This window comes from Prorops nasuta, unplaced genomic scaffold, assembly GCF_024137725.1.
Source record: "Prorops nasuta isolate Cenicafe-Biocafe unplaced genomic scaffold, Cenicafe_Pnas_1.2 PNAS00013, whole genome shotgun sequence".
Taxonomy (NCBI): Eukaryota; Metazoa; Arthropoda; class Insecta; order Hymenoptera; family Bethylidae; genus Prorops; species Prorops nasuta.
Window position 1 is genome coordinate 4,951,524 of NW_027116810.1, and position 25,533 is coordinate 4,977,056.

Genomic DNA, 25,533 nt, shown 5'->3' on the forward strand with positions numbered 1-25,533 from the left:
CCCGCTGTAATCGAAGTCTTCAATGGTGTCGCCCGAGAAAATCTTCTTTAGAGAGTATCCATTGGCGTAGAACTGACCTAAACAAGGACGGACGAATGATTCTTACCGAGAGAGAGAGAGAGATAGCCATAGGCAATGGCACAGATAGATATAAGCCTCGGGACGCCTGGCTTGCCCTGCTATGCCGTATAAAGCTCTCTCTCTTGCACTCACGCATTTAGAGCGAGATAAACTAACTACTATAGTTATCGCGTTCCATTCCCCTATCTCCGCCTAGCAGAATAGAGTATACAGTGAAGGATCCTAAAATGCGGTTCCTAAACGCATCAAGGGACGCCATTTCTGCCGGTCATTGTACATTATCGAGAGCTTCTAATGTAATTTCTCAATGTGCAATCGTACTTTTATTTGTTCCGAAATAAATAGCAGAATGAACGAGTCAGTGACGCTTGAAGATCTGAAATTACGGCAAAACGCGGGACAATGGTACAGGCGTATTTCTCAATAGAATTTGATGAGACTAGTCACAACTAAAGCCGTTCTTCATGTAGATTGTCCTAAAGAGCTCGCATTTTCGATAAAGCTTATAGTTTTCCAGTTATGAGCGATTGAAGATGGACGTGCGCAACAGCTGATCTACGCGAGAGAAGTAATATGTATTTGTGCGCCGTGCAACTTCAGTCGTTCATAGCTGAAAAACTATAAGCTTTATCGAAAATGCGAGCTCTTTAGGACAATCTACATGAAGAATGGCTTTAGTTATAACTAGTCTCATCAAATTCTATTGAGAAATACGATAATACAATTGTTCCGCATTTTGCCGTATGTCTTATATTTCAAGCATTATGAAATCTCCATTTCTTCAATTTTATTTCAAAATGATAATTGCATTTTTAGCAATTTCATTATATCGGCGAAATGAAATGTTCTCAACATTATTTTAGCGGTATTTATATGTGTATCGCTACAGATAGGGGAATAGCGTAAATATGAGGAAAGTTTCGCAGTAAGTTTCGATGCTGGTGTGGGGGAACACGTTAGCGTGAGCCACAAAAAGGGCGGAAGCCTAGCTTCCTTCCTAAAACTTTTTGGTTTTCGTCCACCTCAGAAACGCGGGACAATGGTACGGCTCTATTTCTAAACCGATTTCAATGTTTTTGGGCTTGATGGAATCGTTAGGTCTGGCACCTCGCCATAAAGAAGCCCGATTTTTCGATTTGTTTTGCGTTTAAATATTATTAATGCGAATTTATAAACAATTTTATTTTTTTACGTTTTTTAGATAATACGGCTTTATTTATGACGAAAGGCGAGTCCTAACGATTCCAACAAGCCCAAAAACATTAAAATCGGTTGAAAAATAGCGCTGGACAATTCTCCCTCGTTTTTCGTTCTGTAATGTTGGCTACAGAGGGCTTGAGGGATCCCGTTAAGGGGGTCCCTCCGTGTGACTGTCGGTTTTTTAACCTTTTTTGCTAATTTTTTTCTCAAAATTATGAAAAGATACACACCCCAGCTTTTTACTGTATATTTGCTGATATTTTAATAGTATGTACAATTTTTTTTTTAAGTGAAATATTCGCTGGAATGTGCGTGACTTTATTTCGAATGCGTCCATTAAAAAAAAAACGGACCAGGATGGTCGCCATGATTGCGGCTGATTGGCTTCTTTAAAGTGAAAAAATATAACGGCATTTAAATCTGTATACTTTTAGCTATTGTATGAACTAGAATCAATCAAAAATAATAAAAATTGAAAAATTGCCATGCGTTTGAAATTAAAAATCAAACTTTTGGAATTTTTTTCATAAATTTTGTATATAAAAAAAAAGGCTTGGAATTTGTGATTGATTCTAATTCATACGAAAAATATACATCTGAGGAAGCTACTGTTCAAAATTTCAAAGCAATCGGTAAACCCGTTTTCAAGATATCATGGCGACCAGTTTTAAAAATGTAATTTTGAGAAAAACGCGTTTAAAAGTTTGAATACCATACAAGATTATTAAAAATCGTTACTGACCTAACGGCTATAACTTACCAATGACTTGGAATATTAGAAAAATACTTTACCAGCAAATTCTACACATATTTGGGAATATCTTTAAGCAATAAAAAAAAATCGAATTTTTCAACATGCCACACAGAGGGACCCCCTTAAAGTCGTCCGAAAAGGACCGATAAAGGGTGATTTTTAAATGGAAATAACTTTTAAACCCCTTGAATGATTTGAACGAAATTTTTAACGTGCACTCAGGTTGTCACTCCGAACCTACAGTTATGAGAAAAGGCAGTCGTTTCGTTACACCCTGTATACTTGTAATAACGAAATTATTTCTTCGAAGTATAGTGGTGAACCTGAATGTATGAGAAAGATTTTTTTGAGTGGCTAATATTATTTTCTAGGTTTTGAGTAGCTAATCTAATATACCTTCGATTATTCGTTAAAGAAATTCGTTGTTTCTTCATTTTTTCTCATACAACCATTCCCTAGTATATAGGTAGTATGTAAGAACTATAAGTATATATGAATTCTCATTGCAATATATTCAATTATTGATTGAAGTCTTAATATTACTATATAAGTAGTTGTGCTCTCTCCACGTACCTATGCAAGTATATTACACATGCTGAATCGGTAGGGGCCCATTTGTTCCAAAATTTTAGTACAATGCGTGTGTCTCTCTACATAACTTTGTGAATATGGCGACCTGTCAAAACACTGGTACACTCCGGGAAATATATTCTGTCCAACTTATAACCAAATGTTTTAAAAGGCCGTACTTCAATAGCGGTCAACACTTTTCTACATCACGCTGGTTACCTGGTCTAGTGCCGAGTCCCGAGCAATAAACAGAGAACAATCGAAGAACCCTATAATATACCTGATACTCTAATCACTAATCCAAAATTGCAATTTTTATATTTTTAATCAAACAGGTTTGAAATTATTATGAATACATTGCTTGTATTTTTAACATGAAAATGAATCCAAAAATGACGTTATTCGGACTATTATTTCTATATTAGTTATATCTTACATCTCCCATTTTATTAAAACCTGTTAAAAATCAAATTTATTTTATTCCAATATGTCTATAAATAATCCAAATAAGCATCAATTAACCCGTAGCAGAATCATACTAAAAAAATTGAAATTTTTAATTTTATGAGATGATTAACCTTTTTCTTTTTAAAGATAGTATTTTAAAATATTTACATTTATTTGTCAATTATATCTTAAACTAAAATTTATATTTGTTAATTTTTTAATAATATGTTTATGTCCTTTCCAATATTTTGGAGATTTATTTTAACTTAACGCATAACGAAGATATATAGTAATATTGAATTTTTATTAGAATTTATAGATAATAAAGTAACAGCTTCAAGGTATAACTAAAAGAAATAATTGTTCGATTAATGTCGTATTTGGACTCATTTTCATGTTAAAAAGACAAGCAATGTATTCGTAATAATTTCAAATATGTTTGATTAAAAATACAAAAATAGTAATTTTAGATTAGTGATTAGAGTATCAGGTATATTATAGGGTTCTTCGATTGTTCTCGGTTTATTGCTCGGGACTCGGCACTAGACCAGGTAACCAGCGTGATGTAGAAAAGTGTTGACCGCTATTGAAGTACGACCTTTTAAAACATTTGGTTATAAGTTGGACAGAATATATTTCCCGGAGTGTACCAGTGTTTTGACAGGTCGCCATATTCACAAAGTTATGTAGAGAGACACACGCATTGTACTAAAATTTTGGAACAAATGGGCCCCTACCGCTGAATCATACACTTTGATTAACCCGTTTCGGCCGAGAATGCCGTTCACCATGCATCGGTCTTTCATCGCTCACAACTAATGCTAGAAGCGTTAGAAAAAATTGAGAGGTATATGTTTTTAAAGTTTGAAACCTGCCCTTTTCGATGGTGCATTCAAAATTGCTAAAAAATATTGTTAATTATTGTGTGAAAATTGATTAGATAAAATTCTCTGCGAACCAAGGGAAGGATTACTGCGAACGAAATAAATAACGTTTGAATTAATCGATACTAAACCATTTATTAAAAAAAAATACGTTAAACTATGTACAAATAATAAATTGCCCATAGGCCGAAGAATTGAGTATTGTTCCGAAGAGCCGAATAGATAATATACCGGGGCAAAAATCCTACCCACAAAATATACTATGCAAAATCCCAACCTTGCTGAAAACCCAGGGCCCAGGACAGGATGCTACGTACCTGAGAGACCCAGGCAACGTAGCTAGAAAAGAAAGGATAGCGTCCTCCTGGAGACCACGAAAGCGCTAAAGGAAAAGGGTTGCGATCTAGGAGTCCTAGTGGTGTAGCAGATAGGTATAGGGATGTCTAAGCTTTCATGTTTAACAAAGTCTAGAGTCTAGACCATATATGACGAGCCGCCCAAGTGCCCGGCCAGTTGACACTTAAATACATTCTAAACTAAATCATGCGAGCGAGAAAGCTCGCCATGGAGCCGTGGCCACCTAATGGCGTTGAATGAAAGTAGGAGAGGAAAGAGATGGAGGGTGTGTAGAAGCGAGACAGCCCGAGAGGCCCCGACTGCTACCACCGATATATATCCGATTTTCAACAATTATGAATAAACGTCGATTAAGCACAAAAAATAGTGTTTTTTTTTCACACTTTTTTTTTAAAGTTGAATTTTTAAAAACCTTCCCTTTAGCAATCGACTTTGAACCTTTTTAACCAGTGGAATAAATGTCTGAAATTAAAGAATGCATTATTCAAAAATTAATTTTTCGCTTCGGTAATTTCAAAATAGCCTCCAAACCGCAAAATTTTTGCCAATATATTTATGAATTTTTTTCTCGTAAACGAGGAACTGTCGGTAAAGTGCTAATAGGTAAATCAGGGCTCGGAACGGTTTGCAACTTTCGGCTGATTTCCAAGCTCTATCCCCTCCACCAAGTCACGTGGGCTCGCAATCGCTGGTCGTAGTTGCGCGCGCAAGCCTAAGCCAGGTGCGGCGCACGTAATTATTTTGGTTCAGATAAAACACGTGGTACCAAATTAATGTTTATCAGCAATAGTAATATTGTTTATGCTGAAAAAATTCCATATGAATAAAAATGTTACATTAGTATAAATTATGTACCATTTATAGGCTTAACGTCATTTTAAATATAGTATTACAAAATAATATAAGTTGAAAGTGTTACACTAATGTAATTATTTGGTTTTAATAAACATTAAATTTATTCGATCTATAAAAGAATAGTGCTATGGCCCTGTGTATTGAATTTATAACTATTAAAATTACGCAAATTGCAGTATTATTTTCCTTATTGTAATTCTGCTACTAAAAATAAATATGCGTACGAATACAATAATATTTATCATTTCTTTCGCATGAAAGTTATACCTGGACTTATATACCTATCTGCTTTAATGTTGTAGACTGTTTCAAGTATCAAATGACAGATTCTTAATAGATTTCCACATCACCCAGGAGGTACTATTAATGATGCATTTTTTTTGTAAGTAGTATCCCCAATAGGTCTAATCCACTGTAATTGCCAACGAGAGAAGTTAAAACTTAATTTGGTTTATATGTTGTGACTGGAGGAACTAACGAAGAAGTATCTATTTCGATGTTAGTCAAATATGTTTTCATAAGAGTAGGCAAAGTGGAATCATTCATGGAAAATCGTAAATCATTTTTAATTTGTTTCAGTTTCGAAAGTAAACATATTCACGCAAATAGGTAGATTTAAACAGAAAAAATTTTGCGCCTAAAATTTCTGAAAAGACATAGAATTGCTTCTTAAAGTTGCAAGTATTTGGAGCAGATTCTTGAAGTAAATATTTACAGATCCTTCAATCTATTATTGAAGAATTCACTACTCGTTTTAAAGATTTGCAAGCTCTTAGAAAGGATTTAATTTTATATGAAAATGTCTTCTTTGTACCTATTGAGGAGCAAAATGTAACCTTACGGGAAGATCTTTGCGACTTACAAAATGATATTTCTTTGCATTATTTAAAAAATAAATTTCAGAACTCATTAGAAATTTTTAAAACCTTGTCAAAAGACAAATATCCTTTTCTAAGAAGTTTTGGGCTCAGGATATTTTCTATGTTTGGATCCACCTATTTGTGTGAATGTTCGTTTTCTAAAATGAAACAAATCAAGAATTATTTACGGTCTTCCATGAATGATTCCACTTTGACTGCTCTTATGAGAACATATTTAACTAACATCGAAATAGATACTTCTTCGTTAGTTCCTCCAGTCACAACATATAAATCAAATTAAGTTTTAACTTCTCTTGTTGGCAATTACAGTGGATTAGACCTATTGAGGATACCACTTACAAAAAAAAAAATTGCATCATTAATAGTACCTCCTGGGTGATGTGGAAATCTATTAAGAATCTGTCATTTGATCCTTGAAACAGTCTACAACATTAAATCAGATAGGTATATAAGTCCATGTATAACTTTCATGAGAAAGAAATGGTAAATATTATTGTATTCGTACGCATATTTATTTTTAGTAGCAGAACTACAATAAGGAAAATAATACTGCAATTTGTGTGTGCGTAATTTTAATAGTTATAAATTCAATACGCAGGGCCATAGCACTATTCTTTTATAGATCGAATAAATTTAATGTTTATTAAAATCAACTAATTACATTAGTTTAACACACTTTCGACTTATTATTTGGTAATACTATATTTAGAATAACGTTGAACCAATAAATGGTAAATTTTTTATACTAATGCTGATAAACAGTAATTTGGTCCCATGTGTTTTATTTGTTCCAGAATTACGTGTGCCGCCCCTGGCTATGTTTTACGCGCCCAGCTACGACCAGCTACTGCGAGCCCACGTGACATGGTGGAGGGGATAGAGCTTGGAAATCAGCCGAAAGTTGCAAGCCGTTCCGAGCCCTGAGGTAAATGTTCTTGCAATCCTTTAAAATATATGTCTGAAATTTTTCAACGGGTTTCAATTAATTTATTTGTTTCGCATATGACAAAATTTTTGCAAAACCGAAGAATTGCTCAAATCGCTTAAAAAAAATCTTATATGTTCTTCAGATAATTTTGAAAACATTTTATTCTTGTCAATTTTTCCTTAAAACGTACTGTTTTTGAATTAAAAATTGATAAGTATAAAATGTTTTCAAAATAAGTTGAAGAATATAAAAGAATTTTTTTGAAGAGATTTGAGCAATTCTTTGGTTTTCCAAAAATGTTGTCATATGTTACGTACTGGGTAGTCGTGGCCGCCTATCGGTCGTGTTTCGCGCTGACTTGACACTACAGTCTGGGTCAGTAGAAACGCCGATTGGGCTTAGCGACACACAGTACAATGAACTAAAGTATTACACTCCGAGCGGTAAGAATGTAATGAATTGGCAGGATTCGGGGTGAATGATAGTGTGTATAAACACACGTTGGAACAGCAGATTTGACACAATGCTATGTATTTTCAGATATTACAAATGTACTTACAGTAAACACTAAATATGCTGTATCAGCATTCGCAGGATTATTTACTATTTGTCACAACTATTGGAGAGACTAGACTCTCCTATGGTTGTGGATTACTCGCACTTAATTAATTATGATCAGTTCGTAGTAGTTGTTGGTATCTTTCAGAACGGTACGTGTTAGGCACGACTGAAAGATGAACACTCGCGACAATTTCTACACGACTTGTTTCGGATTAAATTATACTAGACTTAACTACCAGTACACGGCGACTGGGCAAGAGATTTTGTTAAAATACGGTGGAGTACTCTGCTCCCGTGAAACGAACACTAGAGTTACGACCTTGGAACGCGGATGATGCGGCAGCGGCTAAGCTTGCACAGAATAAGACTCGACTCGAGGGTCGCGGAGCTCGCATATATGTAGGAGGCTTAATAGGTCATGTGTCGTCAGTAGCGCCATGATCTTTCGACACATGACGACCAAAAAGTCTCCACATCCGCGGCCGACTCCTAAGGATTTACGCATTTCCGGAAAGGAATTCCGGGCGTCAGCAATGTGCAATACTACCGGTATTGCACACGGACGCGTGCGATCTACTTTGGTTCGGCGAGGTGGCTGACCCCTACGTTACACATATGCAAAACAAAAAAATTAATCGAAACTCGTTGAAAAAATTTAGACACTTTTTAAGAGACATCAAGAACTTTTTCCTCTTAGTACTCTGCTGACAAGTTTTTCGTTTACGAGGAAAAAATGCTTAAATATTTTGGCAAAATTTTTGCGGTTTAGACGCTATTTTGAAATTACTGAAGCGAAAAATGAATTATTGAATAATGAATTCTTTAATTTCAAACATTTATGCCATCGGTTCAAAAGGTTCTAAGTCGATTGCTAAAGGGAAAGTCTTTGAAAATTCAACTACAAAAAATAATAGTGGAAAATCATGTTTTGTTGTGTTTAATCGACGTTTATTCATAATTAATAATATTTTTTAGCAATTTTGAATGCACCATCGAAAAGGTCAGGTTTCAAACTTTAAAAACATGTATCTCTCAATTTTTTCTAATGCTTGTAGAATTAGTTGTGAGCTGTGAAAGACCGGTGCACGGAGAGTGGCACTCTCGGCCGAAATGGGTTATTCATCTACCACGTATTATCAAGGGTATCATTTTCACTGTATTGTTTTCAGAAATTCTTAATAATGTTTTTTAAGTGATAAAAATATTAGGTTTATTTTTATCTTTAGTGCCTCAATATAGCTATAAGGGGATAGTTTTAGTACTTTACATTTTTTATAATAGTTTTTTGATTTGGGGTATCTAAATTTGATATCATTTTTTAAAATTCATTCATGAAATTTTGATGTGCACAACTGTTTAGTGGCGTTATTATTCTTCTTTATTGACTTTTTTTTTACTTCGACCCTAACGTTTAAAAAACACTGTTTATTATCTGTCTTCTGAACTGGAATTTACTGATATTCCTAATAATGGAAAGTCTATAGATGGACTTGCTGACTCAGATATTGACGAGAATGAATCTAATATTATTCATTTAGAAAATGAGTATATAGAAGAGGATGAAAGTAAGAATAATTTAGATGAAGATGGACAAGAATATTCTGACAATGAAATATGGACGAAAAAAGGAAATGTGAGAATAGGCAGACCTTTGACAGCTGATTTTGGACCAAATATCTCAGATAATGTAAATTCAGTATTTGAAATTTTTCCATGTCTTGTTTTGGAAGATATTTCAGATATGATAGTTCAACAAACAAATATTTATATACGAAGGAAAAAACCTAATGCGACATTGATAAGGAAAGATGAATTGCGTATTTTTTTAGGAATCAATATTCTGATGGAAATAAAAAAACTACCTTCATATCGTGATTACTGCTCATCAGACCCAAAATTGAATGATTCATTTGTACATTCAGTGATACTTGTTGTTCGTTCTGGATTTATTTTAGGTAATTTGCACATCTCTGATAATCGGACAGAACCTAAGAAAGGTAAACCGAACTATGATAAATTATATAAGTTGAGGCCACTACTACATAGTCTTGAAACAAATGTCAAAACATTAGAAACCAAGTAAATATATCAGTCAATCGATGAGTCTATGATAAAATTCAATGTCATAGTAGCCTAAAATAATATTTACTAGCTAAGCCGATAAGACGTGAATATAAATGTTAGATTCGAGAAGATGAATCTAGTTTGTTTGTGAATTTCAACTCTACATCGGTAAAACGGAAAGTTGTGAATAATAATTAGGAGCACGCGTTGTCAAGGATCAGATCCGTGAACTTGTTGGCAAGAATGATCGTGTCTATTTCGATAATAGTTTTACTTGCGTTGACTTATTGATTTCATCAAAGGAAGAAAAATATTCGCTTGGGAACGGGGTATGGCCTAATAGAGATGGACTACCAAAGTCTATAATATTTGGCAATCAAATGGAACATGGAAAATATGATTTTCGAACGTTTAAAACTGGTGTTAGTTGCATAAAGCGAATGAATAAAAATGGTGCATACTTTCAATCAAATTACCATGATCCATTTGAAGTCACAACTATAAATCGAAGGCAAAAAGATATCACTTTAGTAAAAGTAGATTGTCCTGTTATAAGCTCTGGTTACAATAAATACATGGGTTTCGTTGATAGCGCAAATCGTTTGATATCCACATATAAAATAGATCGAAAATTTAAAAAATGATGGTATAGAATATTTTGGAACTTAATTGATGTGGCGGTTGTAAATTCATTTATAACATATATAAAAAATTAAATACCGATAAGTCTATGACATTGAAAAAGTTTAGACTACTTTTAAGTAGATGGATTAGTTTCTAGAACTATTCCAACTAAAAAGGGAAGGAAGAGCGTCAGCCTTCAATTATCGGATATCTAAAACCACAAGGGTCTATTGAAAAAAGGTGTTATCAATCAGCTCGTGTTAACACACATTGAAATTAAAAGACGATGTGCAATGTGCAGTACAACACAAATAATACATGGACTCATTGGGTGTGTAATTTGTGCAATATACCATTATGTTTACAATCGGACAGAAATTGCTTTTTCATCTATCAATCGTGAAAAAATAGAAAAATCTGACGTGAAAAAATTGTACAGTTTACTATGGAAAGTAAGATTCATTAACCCTTAATTAGGTGCATAGGGTCACCGCCCATTTCATTAGTATGGTAATATTTCTGATACGGCTAATTAAGGGTTAAATTTATGTGAAGAAAACAAAAAAATTTAAAAAAAGTAAAAACATACACAACAAAAAATGGAGATGATAATCGCCACATCCTTGTTCGTATCTCTAGGTTAAGCTGAAAGCGGATCTCTTTATTGATTCTACTATCCTGAATATCTAACGATTTCAAATCGCTTTTCACACAAATCTGAATATAGATTCGTAATTAGTGAGCCCAAAAACCATTGTATAATATTTTTTTTAAAAATAGTAATAATTGAAACTTTTGTCTGCCATCTTGGACCTGTCATTTTGAATTTCTAAATTCTGACATTAGATTCGTAATCAGCGACCCTGAAAAGTATTGTATAATTTTTTCAGTACGATGATGTTTAAAAATTTCTTTAATAATGAAATTAAAAAAAAAGGTTTTTTTAATTTAATAATTAATACAAACAAAGTAATAAACAAATTTATACCTTATTGCATGAATTTTAATTGTGTAATATTCTACGATCATAAATATACAAATAATATTGGTTAAATCGAATTTAAATTACTTCAAAATTGCCAAAAACTGTTTTAAAAAAGGTGGCATTATACGGTGTCACCGTGCCGCAAAGGAGTTAACCAGCATTGACCTGCACCATAACCTGCGCTTTATGATTAATCACTTCATTGGCACGCGATAACATTTGACGCATAGGCGTTCATGTCAGATCCGGTACCAGACGATTATTAGCGCACCTTTTCCATTTTCGTTTAGTTTTAAATATAGGGGTTTTTTTGGGTCGCTGATTACGAATATGTTACGTACTGGGGAGTCGTGGTCGCCTATCGGTCGTGTGTCGGCTGACTTGACACTACAGTCTGGGTCAGTAGAAACACTGATTTGGCTTTGCGACTCATGGTACAAGGAAATAAAGTATTACACTCCGAGCAGTAAGAATGTAAAGAATTGGCAGGATTCGGGGTCAACGATAGTATGTATAAACATGCGTTGGAACGGCAGTTTTGACACAAAATGATGTATTTTCAGGAATTACAATTATACTCACAATAAACGCTAGGTATAACGCAGCAGCATTTACAGCTTATTACAATTCGTTATAACTATGGGAGAGACTAGACTGTCTTGTAGTTATTGATTATTCGCACTACTTTTATTAGTTTAATTATGATCAGCTCGTAGCAGTTGTTGTTATCTTCCAGAACGGTACGTGTTAGGCACGACTGAAAGATGCACACTTGCGACAATTACTATACGGCTTGGTTCGAATTGACTATTACTAGACTTAACTACCAGTACACGGCGACTGGGCAAGAGTTGTAAAAAATAGGGTGGAGTACTCCGCTTCCATGGAACGATCACTAGAATTACGAACTTGGAACGCGGATGATGCGGCAGCGGCTAAGCTCACACAGAATAAGACTCAATTCGGGGGTCGCGGAACTCACATATATTTAGAAGTCTTATTAGGTCATGTGTCGTCAGTAGCGCCATGATCTTTCGACACATGACAACCAAAAAGTCTCCACATCCACGGCCAACGCCCAAGGTTTGACGTATTTCCGGAAAAGAAGTCTGGTTGTCAGCAATGTACAATACTACCGGTATTGCACACGGACGCGTGCGGTCTACTTTGTTTCGGCAAGGTGGCTGACCCCTACGTTACAATATGTCGAATTCGTAATAATTTGTTTAGACCACTTACACGACTATATTTTTTTAACCGAATATTAAGAAGAATATGAGATTCATCGCATGAACTGTCATTTGGGCATTTATTTTGAAAATTATCTCTAGAATCCTTATTAGAACTCGAAGTCCTTTCGTTGGAATTATTTGACAAATTCATTGTAAGTGACCAACATATATATTTAACTGAATTTGAAGAAATTTTATTTAAAGACTTGTAATCAGCGATTCACAAAAACCCCAGACGTAAAGCTGAACGAAAATCGGAAAATCACATCAAATGTCGACTTCTACCGGATTTGGTACGATCTCGTGTGCGCCAAATGTCGTCGCGTGCCAGTGAAGTGGTTAATAGATGATTTTGAGGATCTCCAAAAATAGATAGAAAATAAATTTCATACAGCATTAGGATCAGGAATGTAAGACATTTGGAGGTAATATTGATGAGCAATGTAGATGTTTGGTGTGTGCGTGTATGGCAATACGGAACGGTGTAGAGGTACGAGCTTCATTTGTTTATCAAAAAGGAAGTGTTAACGCAAGTGAGAGTAAAGAAATCTTTCCGTTGAATCGAAGCCCTGATTTATCGATTTAAAATTAATTTATCTCAGCAATGATGCTTTTATGGATATAATAGTATATTACTATTTTTGACTTAGTTTATTCTCAAGAATATGTGGTTAAAATTAAATACATCATTGCTATTACCCCTTGTATACAGGGTTTCATCAGATAAAATGGCCTAGCATCTGAAAGTGCCAAATTCGCGATGACACACAATAAACATGCTATTGGTTAAAGATAAAAAGAAGAGGATCATAGTCGCTCGCTATCTCTTTCCTTCCCGATCCTATTAACCTCTCGTCCCTCACTGAATTCATTTGTGAGTGAAACAAATGGTTAATTTAGAGTGGTATAGCAAGATACAATATATCATTATCATCTATTTCTGTAAATGTTTCACTTCCATTTAATTATATCTTTCATTGATAAATAACTCAGATAGAGGGAAAGATGTAATAGGAGCGAGACATCAGGTCTCTGGATGATCCTTTTTTTCTATTCTTGATCAATTGCACGCCTATTTTTCACCATTGCAATGTTGGTACTTCCAGCTCCTGAATCTCTTTATATTAGGGGCCTTGCATGTTTAATAATCTAAAGTTAACTGAATCACTCTGTATTAGAGGTGTAATATTATTGCGCCACACTGAAAATCAATCGTAAATAGTAACGCCACTTTGTGAAATTTTTTCACTTCCCGCTTTAACTCCTTTACCCTTACTGCTATAGAGATAAAAGTCATCATGGAAACCTGAAAATCTTACAATCTGTCGTTGCAATTCATAAAATTTTACTTATCGCTGGCACAATAATAGATATGAATTCTATGCTTAATATGATCCCCCCCCCCTACTGATATTACAAAATGACAGTCCAAATAAGCGATATGGTCTTATTCGAAGACCAATATCAGATTTATTTAGCGTCTTAGTAACGTCTCGAAGTACTTTTTCTAAGTAATCAGATTTTCAAATAAATGAGAACAAATTTATGCACTACAAAGCTTTATTTAAAGATTTCGTTCATTTTTGTGTGTGTTTAATAATTAATTATTTTACTAGAAAGAATAATTTTCGACGTCCTTAAAATTCTACAATAAGTTTGGAATTGGTCGGTAAATAATGATGTATTATTTACACATGTTTTCGGATTTATCTGTGTAATGATTGTAATGTTAATATCACTGATACCGTTAGCCCTTTTTGGACGACATAACTGATTACTCCCAGATAAATGGCAATTAAGAGTCGCTTCACAAGGGCAAAGGGTTAAAATCTGTCAGAATGAAAATTGATAAGAGCTTGAATTACGTCATGTGAAAAAATTGATATTGCTTATTTTTACGGAGATAAGTGTCGGAGTTGCTCAATATATGCTACGGTACGCCTTCGACTTTTCATCCTGTAAAGCTATATTATGTATAATCAATCAGACAGATCTATGCGTGGAAGAATTGAACTGATTAAAAGATTGGTGATATTCTTTTGCTGGATAGAGTATATAATATTAATTTAGGATTAAGTTATACAGAAAATAATACTTTAATACTTATATTGTATATCTTTTTTAGACTTCTTTATAAACCTGCCAAACTTTCTATGATTAGAAATGCAGTTTGGGCTTTATCAAATGTTTGCCGTGGAAAAAATCCAGCTCCAGAATTTTCAAAAGTAGCTCCTTGTTTACCTGTGCTGGCTCATCTGCTTAATCATACAGATGGTGATGTTCTTGCTGATGCTTGCTGGGCTCTTTCGTATTTAAGTGATGGACCGAATGACAAAATACAAGCTGTTATTGACGCTGGTGTCTGTAGACGATTAGTTGAACTTCTTATGTAAGTTTTCATATTATTCTCTTGTCAGGGAGGAAGCGACATATATTTTACATTGATGGCTAATTATTATTCCGATGGTTTTTATACAGTGTCGAGCAAGAAATTTAGAATATATCGAGCTTTTGGTATTGCTGAAACTAATACCAATTCATCGGACATGTAAGAAAGCGGAAAGAAAATGGTTTGCATCTTTCAGACTGAAACTTTTTACTTCTTTAAATGATACTGATAATATAAGCAATCGTGTAGGAAGAATAGCCTTTAATTAATTGAGGACCGGAAACCTATTTTAAGATTTAGGAGCAATGGTTGCGCCTAGATAAATTTAACGGAATTCACTGAATATTGCCTATCATGCCGTATATTTTACCCAGGTTTATGAAATGCTATTTTGGATGAACACATTGAAGACAGGTTTCTCCAAATTATTCTCACTAAAAAAATATAGAAATGTTTTAATTATAAAAACAATAAAATGTTCCAAAATCGGGCCGGTTCTCTAAAAGTTAAATGCTATATCAAGGTCAAATTAGAAATACCATTTGATTTACCTCCTAAATCATAAAGTTTTTCTTTGACTTTGTTTTTAATCTATTTGTTTCTTAAATAATTAGCTGGAAGTAATTTTTGACACGAACGTTCTGTTTATTTTAAATCCTTAATATGTTGAAAAAGTCTGTAATAAATTGTGCAAAATATATCATTTAGGCAAAGCCTTAAAGTCAGCTCCAGAAACATATCATGAAAAATAAGAAGAGTGTTTAGAAAATTAAAGATGACCTTCACAAGGCCTTCGGTTAATCTACATGTAGCTAAGAATGATATCAAATTATTCCCTTTTTTAATTCAATAGAACATTCGTTTTGATAACAACAAGACATACAGTAGATTACCATTTTCATTCTTTATATTTTGCAATAAAAGAAAGGATAAAATTTAAATGAAATAGCTTTTTATTAATTGTATCACAAAATATGTTGCTGCCTCCTAGGCTGTTAACTTAAAATTGTAAAAGTTCCTTTATAATATATATAATAAATATTTTATATAATAATAATAATAATATTTTTAGGCATAATCATAATAATGTTATAAGTGCAGCTCTTCGTGCTGTAGGAAATATTGTAACAGGTGATGACGTTCAAACTCAAGTTGTGCTAAACTGTTCGCCATTGCCTTGTTTACTACATTTATTAAGTTCTACACGTGAGAGCATTCGGAAGGAAGCTTGTTGGACTGTGTCCAATATAACCGCCGGCAATCATCAGCAAATTCAAGTAAGAACAATCGTTGAAACTCCTCGTATTGCCATTTAACTTCTAAACGGAAAACTATGCTCAGGGGCAAAAAAAATTCAAAAAATATTCAGAGAACACCCTTTGTTCGCTGATCTAAAACTCATGAGGGGGGAGGAGGCTCTAGCAATGCTCACATACACATAATTCGACGCATAGTTGCTTGTTCTTAACTTTTTAATAAGGGAAACGGTAGTATTAAAATGGAGAATTATACGAGGAAGGCGGTAGGGTGTGGGGAGGAATGGTAAAAAGATAATCTGAAACACTAAGAGGGGCACGAAGGTGAAACTATCGCTATACACAGGGTCTTTCTCTAACGGCGGCATATAGAAGATTCGTGTTAGTTGACTATAGCGCTCCGGATGATGGTATCTGAGAGCGCTGATTGGTCAATATCGTGTAGTGCCAACATGAAATAGTCCGTTACCAATTGTTAAATACGAAAAAAGAAACCCATCCGCCATTTTGCTGTGGAGAAGTGTTTACATGTTAGTTGTAGCAGAAAGAGGTGTGAAATGGAAAAATATCAAATAGTCAGGTTACTAAAGTAAAAATAGAAGATATTGAATGGAAAGTTCGAATATTCTTACTTTACATTCTCTATTTTCAATTTTTACTTGGTAGCCTCACTATTTGACATTTTTCTATTTCACACCCCTTCTGCTACAATTAGCATATAAACATTTCTCCTACCAAAATGGCTGATAGGTCTCATTTTTCGTATTCAACTATTGGTAACGGACCATTTCATGTTGGCACTACATGACATTGACCAATCAGCGCTCCCACATGTTATCATTCGGAGCACTATAGTCAACTAACATGAATCTCCTATATGCCACCGTTAAAGAAAGGCCCTGTAAACATTTATACACAAGGTGTAACAGGAATGATGCTTTTTTAATTTTAATCACATATTCTTGAGCATAAGCTAAGTTGAAAAGCCATGTATCATTAACCCATTAACGTCCAAAATGTCAAAATTTCTTGCACGTTTTCAAAGTGATTTTTTCCTATGTAATTGGCGTTGAAAAAATTCTTGAACCACATATTCTGATGTAAAATTGCATGCTCTTTCAGAATCCGTTGCCAGAATCATGATAAAACTCACAGGAAAAGAGATATGCTCGATTGAAACATAAAAAACACCTAAATTTTCGAAAAAAAAAATTTTTAGGATTTTTTTTCGAAGTGTTACGGTGAAGATATCACTTTGCGACCATGATCAAAGGTGATCATGGGAGTTGAAGTTTAACAGGGAATTTTTTTGTTGACCTTGAACCATCGCTTCTTTACAAAATGGCGGAAAAAACGAATTTTTTTTTTTCAATCTTCATCAACTTTTTTCTCGAAATCTATGGTCTTTAGAAAAAAATGCATAAAAACAAAAATGCCTTAGAATCGCTCGAGGAACATTCTCAAATTTTTTCAGAATTTTTTGAGACAATTTTTGATTTTCCGGGAAACTTGTGAAATGGAATTTTCAAAAATGTCTCGAAAAATTCTGAAAAAATTTTAGGATGTTTCTCGAGTGCTTCTAAGACATTTTTGTTCTTATGAATTTTTTTCTAAAGTCCATAGATTTCGAGAAAAAAATTGATAAAGTTGAAAAAATAAAAATTCGTTTCGGCCGCTATGTTCTAAAAACCTATTGGTAAAAAACGATTTCTGTGCAAATTTTAGGAAGATTTTTTTACTCTTAGCGTTACCCAGAGACTACGGCGTGGACGTGGTAAAATTCTGTCTCCTTTGGGGTGCTTTTTTCCCGTGAGTCCCCTTGCCTCTCACGTCTGGGGGTGCTTGTTTTCCGTGAGTCCCCTTGCCTCTCACTTATTCATACTTTTAGGTGTGCTTTTTTAGCCAACATTTATTGCAAATATTTAAATTACATGTTTTGCAGAAAATTCTTGTTCTTATTGGACAGTTTCCATTCGAACAAATCCTCAATTTGTCACTATTAGATCGTCCATGTGCTTTACTTTTGCGACTACTTTTTTGTAAGTAGTATTTGGCAATCGAAATGGTGAACTCTTTTATTCCAACTTTTTTCTTTCCATCGTTAGCAGCATTGAAAATTACAAGAGAATTAGTAATAGACGCCTGTATAAGTCTCATAAAAACTACCCATGTCCATTTTTTTGATCGTATACTTGGGAGTATGTCATTGCAATGTCCGTCATGCAGGTCAACACCTCCCATGAATTTGTTATATAGGTGAAAAGCTTGCGGAAAAGGTATTTCAATTTTAGATTTAGCCTCTGCGCTGTATCTTTTTGAAATAGATAGAGGATTGACACCTGCTGCAGTTGAAGCTATTGAGACGGGCTTCGAATCCATGATAGTAATGAAATTTATGCCACTGTTTACGTCGTGCTTCACCACATATGTCCCTCTTGGAGCTTTCTTATCAAGCACATTTTTTTCTTTGACTCGATTATCTCTGATAGTACCAGTGCATTTCAAACGCAATTTCTTCAAATGTAATACCAAATCCATGTTCGTGAAGAAGTTGTCAAAGTACAGATGAAATTGAGAAATTTTGTTATAACTTATTATTTGAAAAAATGGTTGTAATAAATATAATACTACTCGTGAACCTAAAGCACATTTAGATAACTTATCTCCAATTTGAGAATTCTTGCCGCAATAAAGATCCAAATTCAGTAGATAGCCGTCCGAAGTACACAAGCCCCAAAATTTCAAACCAAATCTTATCGGTTTTCCTCGAATAAATTGTTTCAAAACAGTTTTTGCATAGGATTTGGCCATCATCTCATCAACGGATAGAGCAGTTCTCCATATTCCGAATTTCATGATGTTATTTTGAAAAAGTTTCAGTAGAGAACGAACGCGCCATCCTCGATCATTTGAATCTTTGTCTTTGTTTTTTGAAAACTTCAATTTAGATTTTGTGATTTCAAATTGTTGGCGAGACATTGCAGAAGAAACTACTTCATTAGATAAATACGGATCAGATGACCAGTAATCTCTCTGTGATTTTCTGGGATTGAATGTAGAAAAAATAACTATTCCAATAAAAGTATCAAGATCTTTCAATTTCAGATCATAACCATTGTCTTTACACGCATCAATAATATATTTTTTCATTTCAATAGAAAAAAAGGTTTCAAACAATTGAAAAGGTTCGCTCCTACGTATTTTCTTTTTTTGCGATTCGGACAATAATACTTTATCTTCACAAGAATCAGGGTGTAACTTTTCACCCTCAATCCAAGTGAATTCATGACCTTTTTCAAGTTTATCTTGTTTTTCAGAATAATTTGCACGAGCTTTATTGTAAGTGATATTGGGTATTTCATGTTCGCAATCTGAATCAAAATCGGAACCAGAATCATCGGAACCTGAATAGTCAGGATCCGGAATCAATACGTTGCGTTCTGAATCACTATCTGAAGAATCTGATTCATATTCAGAAGATCTTACACGTTTCCGCGACATAATGTATGAAATTAATGATTTCGTTTATTTATCACTCATCCGTATGTACAAAAATACGAAAGAAGAGAACAAAAAAAGACGAATATTCATGAATACATGAGACCAAAAATTACGCTTATCTGCCGAAATGAAATGGAAATAAAGGATGAAATTTTTGTCGGAATCTATAAGTCTTTGAAAAAAGAATGAAAATAAGTTAGAATCATTCGAGCAATATTGTAAAATTTTTTCCGAGTTTTCGTAGACAGAACGTTTTTTTACCAATAGGTTTTTAGAACATAGCGGCCGAAACGAATTTTTATTTTTTCAACTTTATCAGTTTTTTTCTCGAAATCTATGGACTTTAGAAAAAAATTCATAAGAACAAAAATGTCTTAGAAGCACTCGAGAAACATCCTAAAATTTTGTCAGAATTTTTGGAGACATTTTTGAAAATTCCATTTCACAAGTTTCCCGGAAAATCAAAAATTGTCTCAAAAAATTCTGAAAAAATTTGAGAATGTTCCTCGAGCGATTCTAAGGCATTTTTGTTTTTATGCATTTTTTTCTAAAGACCATAGATTTCGAGAAAAAAGTTGATGAAGATTGAAAAAAAAAAATTCGTTTTTTCCGCCATTTTGTAAAGAAGCGATGGTTCAAGGTCAACAAAAAAATTCCCTGTTAAACTTCAACTCCCATGATCACCTTTGATCATGGTCGCAAAGTGATATCTTCACCGTAACACTTCGAAAAAAAATCCTAAAAATTTTTTTTTTCGAAAATTTAGGTGTTTTTTATGTTTCAATCGAGCATATCTCTTTTCCTGTGAGTTTTATCATGATTCTGGCAACGGATTCTGAAAGAGCATGCAATTTTACATCAGAATATGTGGTTCAAGAATTTTTTCAACGCCAATTACATAGGAAAAAATCACTTTGAAAACGTGCAAGAAATTTTGACATTTTGGACGTTAATGGGTTAATATCGTAAAAGCATCATTGCTGAGATAAATTAATTTTAAACCGTTAAATCAGGGTTGCAATTCAACGAAAAAATTACTTTAATCTCACTTTCGTTGACTCAGCTCCTCTTCAAAAAGCAAAAGAAGTTTGTATTTCTCCATCGTTACGTATTTCCGTACACGCATACACACACGCGCGCACACACAATTACGCCGATTAATAATATTACCTTCTATTGCCTTACATTCCTGATACCGGTGCTAATGAAATCTATTTTGTGGCTATTTTTAAAAGGATCCTCGATAGCACCTATTTAGTTGAAAAGTCTGAATAATAATAGGGCGTTATTCATAGATTAATTTTCTAGTCATTTTATCTTTTCGATAATGCGACATATGAACTGGTCTAAGGTAGTCAAGAAATAAGTATTATATTAAAACAGCTATAATAAAATAGTATATTGTACAACAAAGGAGGAAAGTTGACGATTGCAGACTAGTGTAATTTTAGCAGCACGAGCGAAGCGGGGGTTCCCATCTACACAAGTGCAATCGTCAAATTATTTCATCTCGTGTTATACACGTTATTTTTCATCAAAAGTGTATGGAAAGGGGTTTTTTTCATTGTAGTTAACTACTGGACCGAAAACGGCTGTTTTCACGTTAGTATCACCCGCGCATGCGCATTAGTGTTTTATTTCACTTTCGGCCCAAGGGAAAAAGACTTTTTTTCGTCCCAAGAGACGAAAATGAAGCAAAACTCTACTGCGCAAGCACGGCTGCGACTGGCGTGAAAACAGCCATTTTCAGCCCGGTAAACTACGCTGAAAAGAGCCATTTTCCATACACGTGTGATGAAAAATGGTATTTTTTTCCCTGTTTTTAGAAATCTCACTGTTTTATCAGATAGAGCAGTTTGCTGCATCACTGGGAGAGCAAAATGACTCGAAAATTGGTTTTCAAGTAAAGCCATAGTCTTATCTCGAAATTTCGGCCTAGTAAGTGGAGAGCCTGAAGGATCCTTTTAAGAATAAATGAATCTTTTTTCATTTTATGAAAGGACAAGCTACAAAATTAAAAATACTTTTTTGTTAATGCTGTAGATCATTATTCAGTCTTTGCACCTTATTAGGTACAAGAAGATTTTAGATAAGTTAGTAAATACTTATGCTTTTCTCTTGGTTAGTTTATTACGATTTGCTTTGTTAATTGTAAAATATTTCGTTTTGGTGACCATATCAACTTTTAGTCACTATAAAGTAGAATCTGGTCTAGCAATTGATTAGTTTTACTGGCAAGTCCATTTAGACGGACACTATGGAAAAAGGCAAAAACTGTGGACATTCTACGGCATAAATAAAACATTATTCTTAATTTTGTGGATTGTTCTTGCATAAAATGAAAAAAGGCTTATCTATTCTTAAAGGGATCCCTCAAGCTCTCCACTTAGATTGAAATTTTTAGTGGACTATGGCGTTACTTGAGAATCTATTTTCGAGTAATTTTGCTCGTACAATGATGCAGCAAACTGCTCTATTCGATAAAACAGTGAGATTTCCAAAAAAAAAACATTTTTTATAATAGCTGTTTAATATACTACTTGTATCTTCACTACCTTAGAGTAGTTTACATGTCGCGTCACCGAATAGATAAAACGACTTAAAAATTAATCTACGAATAACGCCGCGTATTATTCTCCAGACTATTCAACTAAATACGTGCTATCGAAGATCCTTTTAAAAATAAGCAGAAAATGAATTTCAGTAACACCAGGATCAGGAATGTAAGACATTATAGGAGGTAATATTAATAATCAGCGTAGTTGCATGCGTGTGTGTTTATGCGTGTACGACAATATGGAACGGCGGAGAAGTACAAACTTCTTTTATTTTTTGAAGGGGAACTGTCAACGAAAGTGAAAGTAAAGTAATTTTTCAGTTGAATGAAAGCCCTGATTTATCAGTTTAAAATTGATTTATCTCAGCAATGATGCTCTTCCGGATCTTATAATATAGGACTTTTCGACTTAGTTTATACCCAAGAAAATGTGGTTAAATTAAAAACATCATTGCTGATACAAACTGTATACTTGGGAATGATTGTTTGAAAAAAAATGAGGAAACAAGGAATTTCAATAACGAATTATTGAAGGTCTATTGGGTTAGCTACTCAAAACCCAGAAAACAATATCAGCCACCTAAAAAAATCTTTCTCATACATTTAAGTTCACCACTATACTTTGTAACGTTGCGTTCCCGCAGCGTTACAATAGCTGCCATCTAGCGCTTTGCCAATCTCAAGCGCTAGATAGGCGGGTCGTATGCGAACTAGGAAGTTATCAACCGATGAGTTATTGATCGGGGATCGATAACTTGTCGGCTTCCTAGTATCGCGCGATGGGTGTAGCGGGGCAGCGGCGGGACAGGCGCAGGGCCTTACCTGCTCCCGCGGACTGCCCCGACACACGTAATTTAGATGTGAAAGGTGACACACAGTGCCTAAGAGTGCCCGCCGCCGATATAAGTGCGAACCCACGGACAGCCGCTACCTGAAGTGATAGAAAAGTGCAGCGACTGCCCGGGAGCCGCGAACCCATACCGGACGACGGGTCACCCCTGCCCTTTGGGCCATCAACCAAGGGCTACAGAGGAGAGAAAGGGAGAAGAGAGCGAGCGAGAGCAAGCTAGAGAGACAGAGAGAGAGAGCGACAGAAGATAGTCAGCCCTTTGTAAGCTGAAATTAGGGTGATTATTCGTATTGTGCAAAGTCCAGTGATGTCCCGGGGTGTGTTAGGGCTTTAGGGCTCGTAGCACCGAACGGTTTTATAGGGAACCGCTGCCCCTGCTCACCTGTCAAGGGTAAGCGGGCAACCTAGCGGAGTGGTCATTCCGTCGGACCTGTAACGAACGTCATATTGTGTAAAAGCGCGAATTAGTAAAAGTGTCCGCGATTACATCGACTCGTTGTGAGTTTGTCCGTTGACAGGAACGTTCCCGTAAGTCGGTTCAAGACCGCGGACTTAGTATAATCATCGTGAGGTGGGGGGGGGGGGGGACTCGCGACCTCACAATCCTAGACGTAAACAATCCGGGCTGTTGTTGTACTTGGGTGCGCGGGAACGGAGTAAGTGCGAATATAACCGTCGAGTGACGCGCACGCGCGGGGTTAGGGACTAATCCGCGTAGCGCCGCGTAGTAGTTAACTTAGGAATCCGCCGGTGGCGCGCAGGTACCGCGCGACTCGGTGTGGACCACCGCGAACGCCGGCTAGTGGCTCGAGCGCGAGGTTAGTTACTACGTCATCGGGGCTTCAGCCGCGTTCGCACCATTCAGGCCGCGTCCACACTTAGCACCTCGCGTAACACCATTATACCGTGTTGAGGAAAACAGGGAATTGTATTGAGCGCGGAATTTATAATAAAGAGAGCTAACTAAAACTGAGGAATTATTGTATTAGCACCCCTTCCCCTATATTCGCGTACGAGGGTTAGAACCCCCTCTGTATAAATAAATATTCGGGTATTATAAACAAATTTACATCGAAGGCGCCCGTGTCTTGTAGGAAGTCGCCTATTGGGACGCGAACGCGATCGGTGAGGGATCACTCCTCCCTCCCCTTCTACGCTATCCCTTGGGATAGACAGTAGCGTCACAATTTGGCGCCCAACGTGGGGCCCACGGAGTGAGGTCTCGTACGCGTGGTAGAGTGCTAATTTTTTTGGGGGGATTTGAGAATAGTTTTTTTTGTGAGAGTAAGATTGTTTTTTTGGGGGATTGAGAACAATTTTTTTTATAGTAGGTCGAGTGGCGGAAATTTCTTTTTCTCTTACCCCTACCGCGGACAGAATTTTTGTTGTGGTTTTTTTTGCGGAAATAGAAATAATTTTTTTTTGCGATTAGTATCGGGAATAGAAAATTATGTCGCATTCCGATAAATCGAGTGGAATGTCGGTACGCGATCGTGAAATATTAACGGAACGTAACGAATTACGACGGTACGCGAAAAATATGCCGCGCAGGAAATTAATCATTGCTTTAACGGACGCGGAGCTAAATACACGCGATTGCTCAGAAGATCAACTACGCGATCGATTTGTGCGTCATAGGTTACGCGAGAGTTTCGGACCGGAAGCAGCTCAGTGGAATCTGCGAGTGGATGAATTGGAACCATTCCACCCCGCCGTCCCACCTCAGCCGCTTCCAACACCTTCGGCGATAAAAACCAACGATGACGAATTAGCGACACCGAAAACGAACCCGAAATTAATTCGACAATCGGAAGATGCACTTCGCGAATTATTTGAGACCCCGCGTGGAGGGGAAACGTCGCGACAGATAAACATGTCAGTGGAGAGTAGCGACTCAAATTTGACATGTATTGATAAAAATCGCAAACTAACGCCAAAACCGAAACGAGGGGTTACGTTTGAATCAGATTCAGACAGGTCGGACTTCGGGAGGCGTGATCTTGATTAGCGGTCTTCAGAACCACACGACCAAACCCCATTGAACCCGCAGTATTCGAGGGAAAGAAATGCGCCGGTAGGAGCTGAAAATCCCGCATTAGGAGCGGTTCCGCCCGAATTACTAGCTAGCATTGTGCAGTTAGTAATTGCGTATCAGTCGGCAGGAGCGCAAGGGTCTGCATCGGTCGAAAGGGCACCGGAGATGCCTCAACCCCGCGAAATTAGTAGAGATTCGCCGGGAACAAGCCGGGGTACGACTAGCCGCCGTCGACAACCCTCAGAATACCGATCGCGAAATATATCATCGAGTTCGGAAAGATCGAGCGAGTCTAGCTCACGATACTCCAGCCGGAGAGGAACACGGGTAGTAGATGCTTTCCGGAAGTGGGGTATTCGGTTTAAGAATCACGATGCTGACGACGCCGAAGACTTTATAGAGAACTTAGAACATTGCCGCAATGCTTCCGACCTGACGTTTAGCGAGATTAGGGAAACCCTCCCAGTCGTGTTGAGCGGGGAAGCCAAAGCCTGATTCAAGGTCGAAGGCAGCTCCTGTTCA

At 35.8% G+C, this 25,533-nt stretch overlaps 1 protein-coding gene across 2 annotated transcripts in view; it reads left to right on the forward strand.

The window, feature by feature from the left end:
* Window positions 1-25,533, forward strand: part of Kap-alpha1 (karyopherin alpha1) — a 183,310-nt gene that overhangs the window by 94,988 nt on the left and 62,789 nt on the right. For both annotated transcript variants that reach the window (XM_066734640.1, XM_066734639.1), the window contains 2 exons: window positions 14,549-14,812; window positions 15,885-16,089. In XM_066734640.1, coding sequence (XP_066590737.1) covers window positions 14,549-14,812; window positions 15,885-16,089 — 469 coding nt within the window. The remainder of the gene's footprint in view (window positions 1-14,548; window positions 14,813-15,884; window positions 16,090-25,533) is intronic.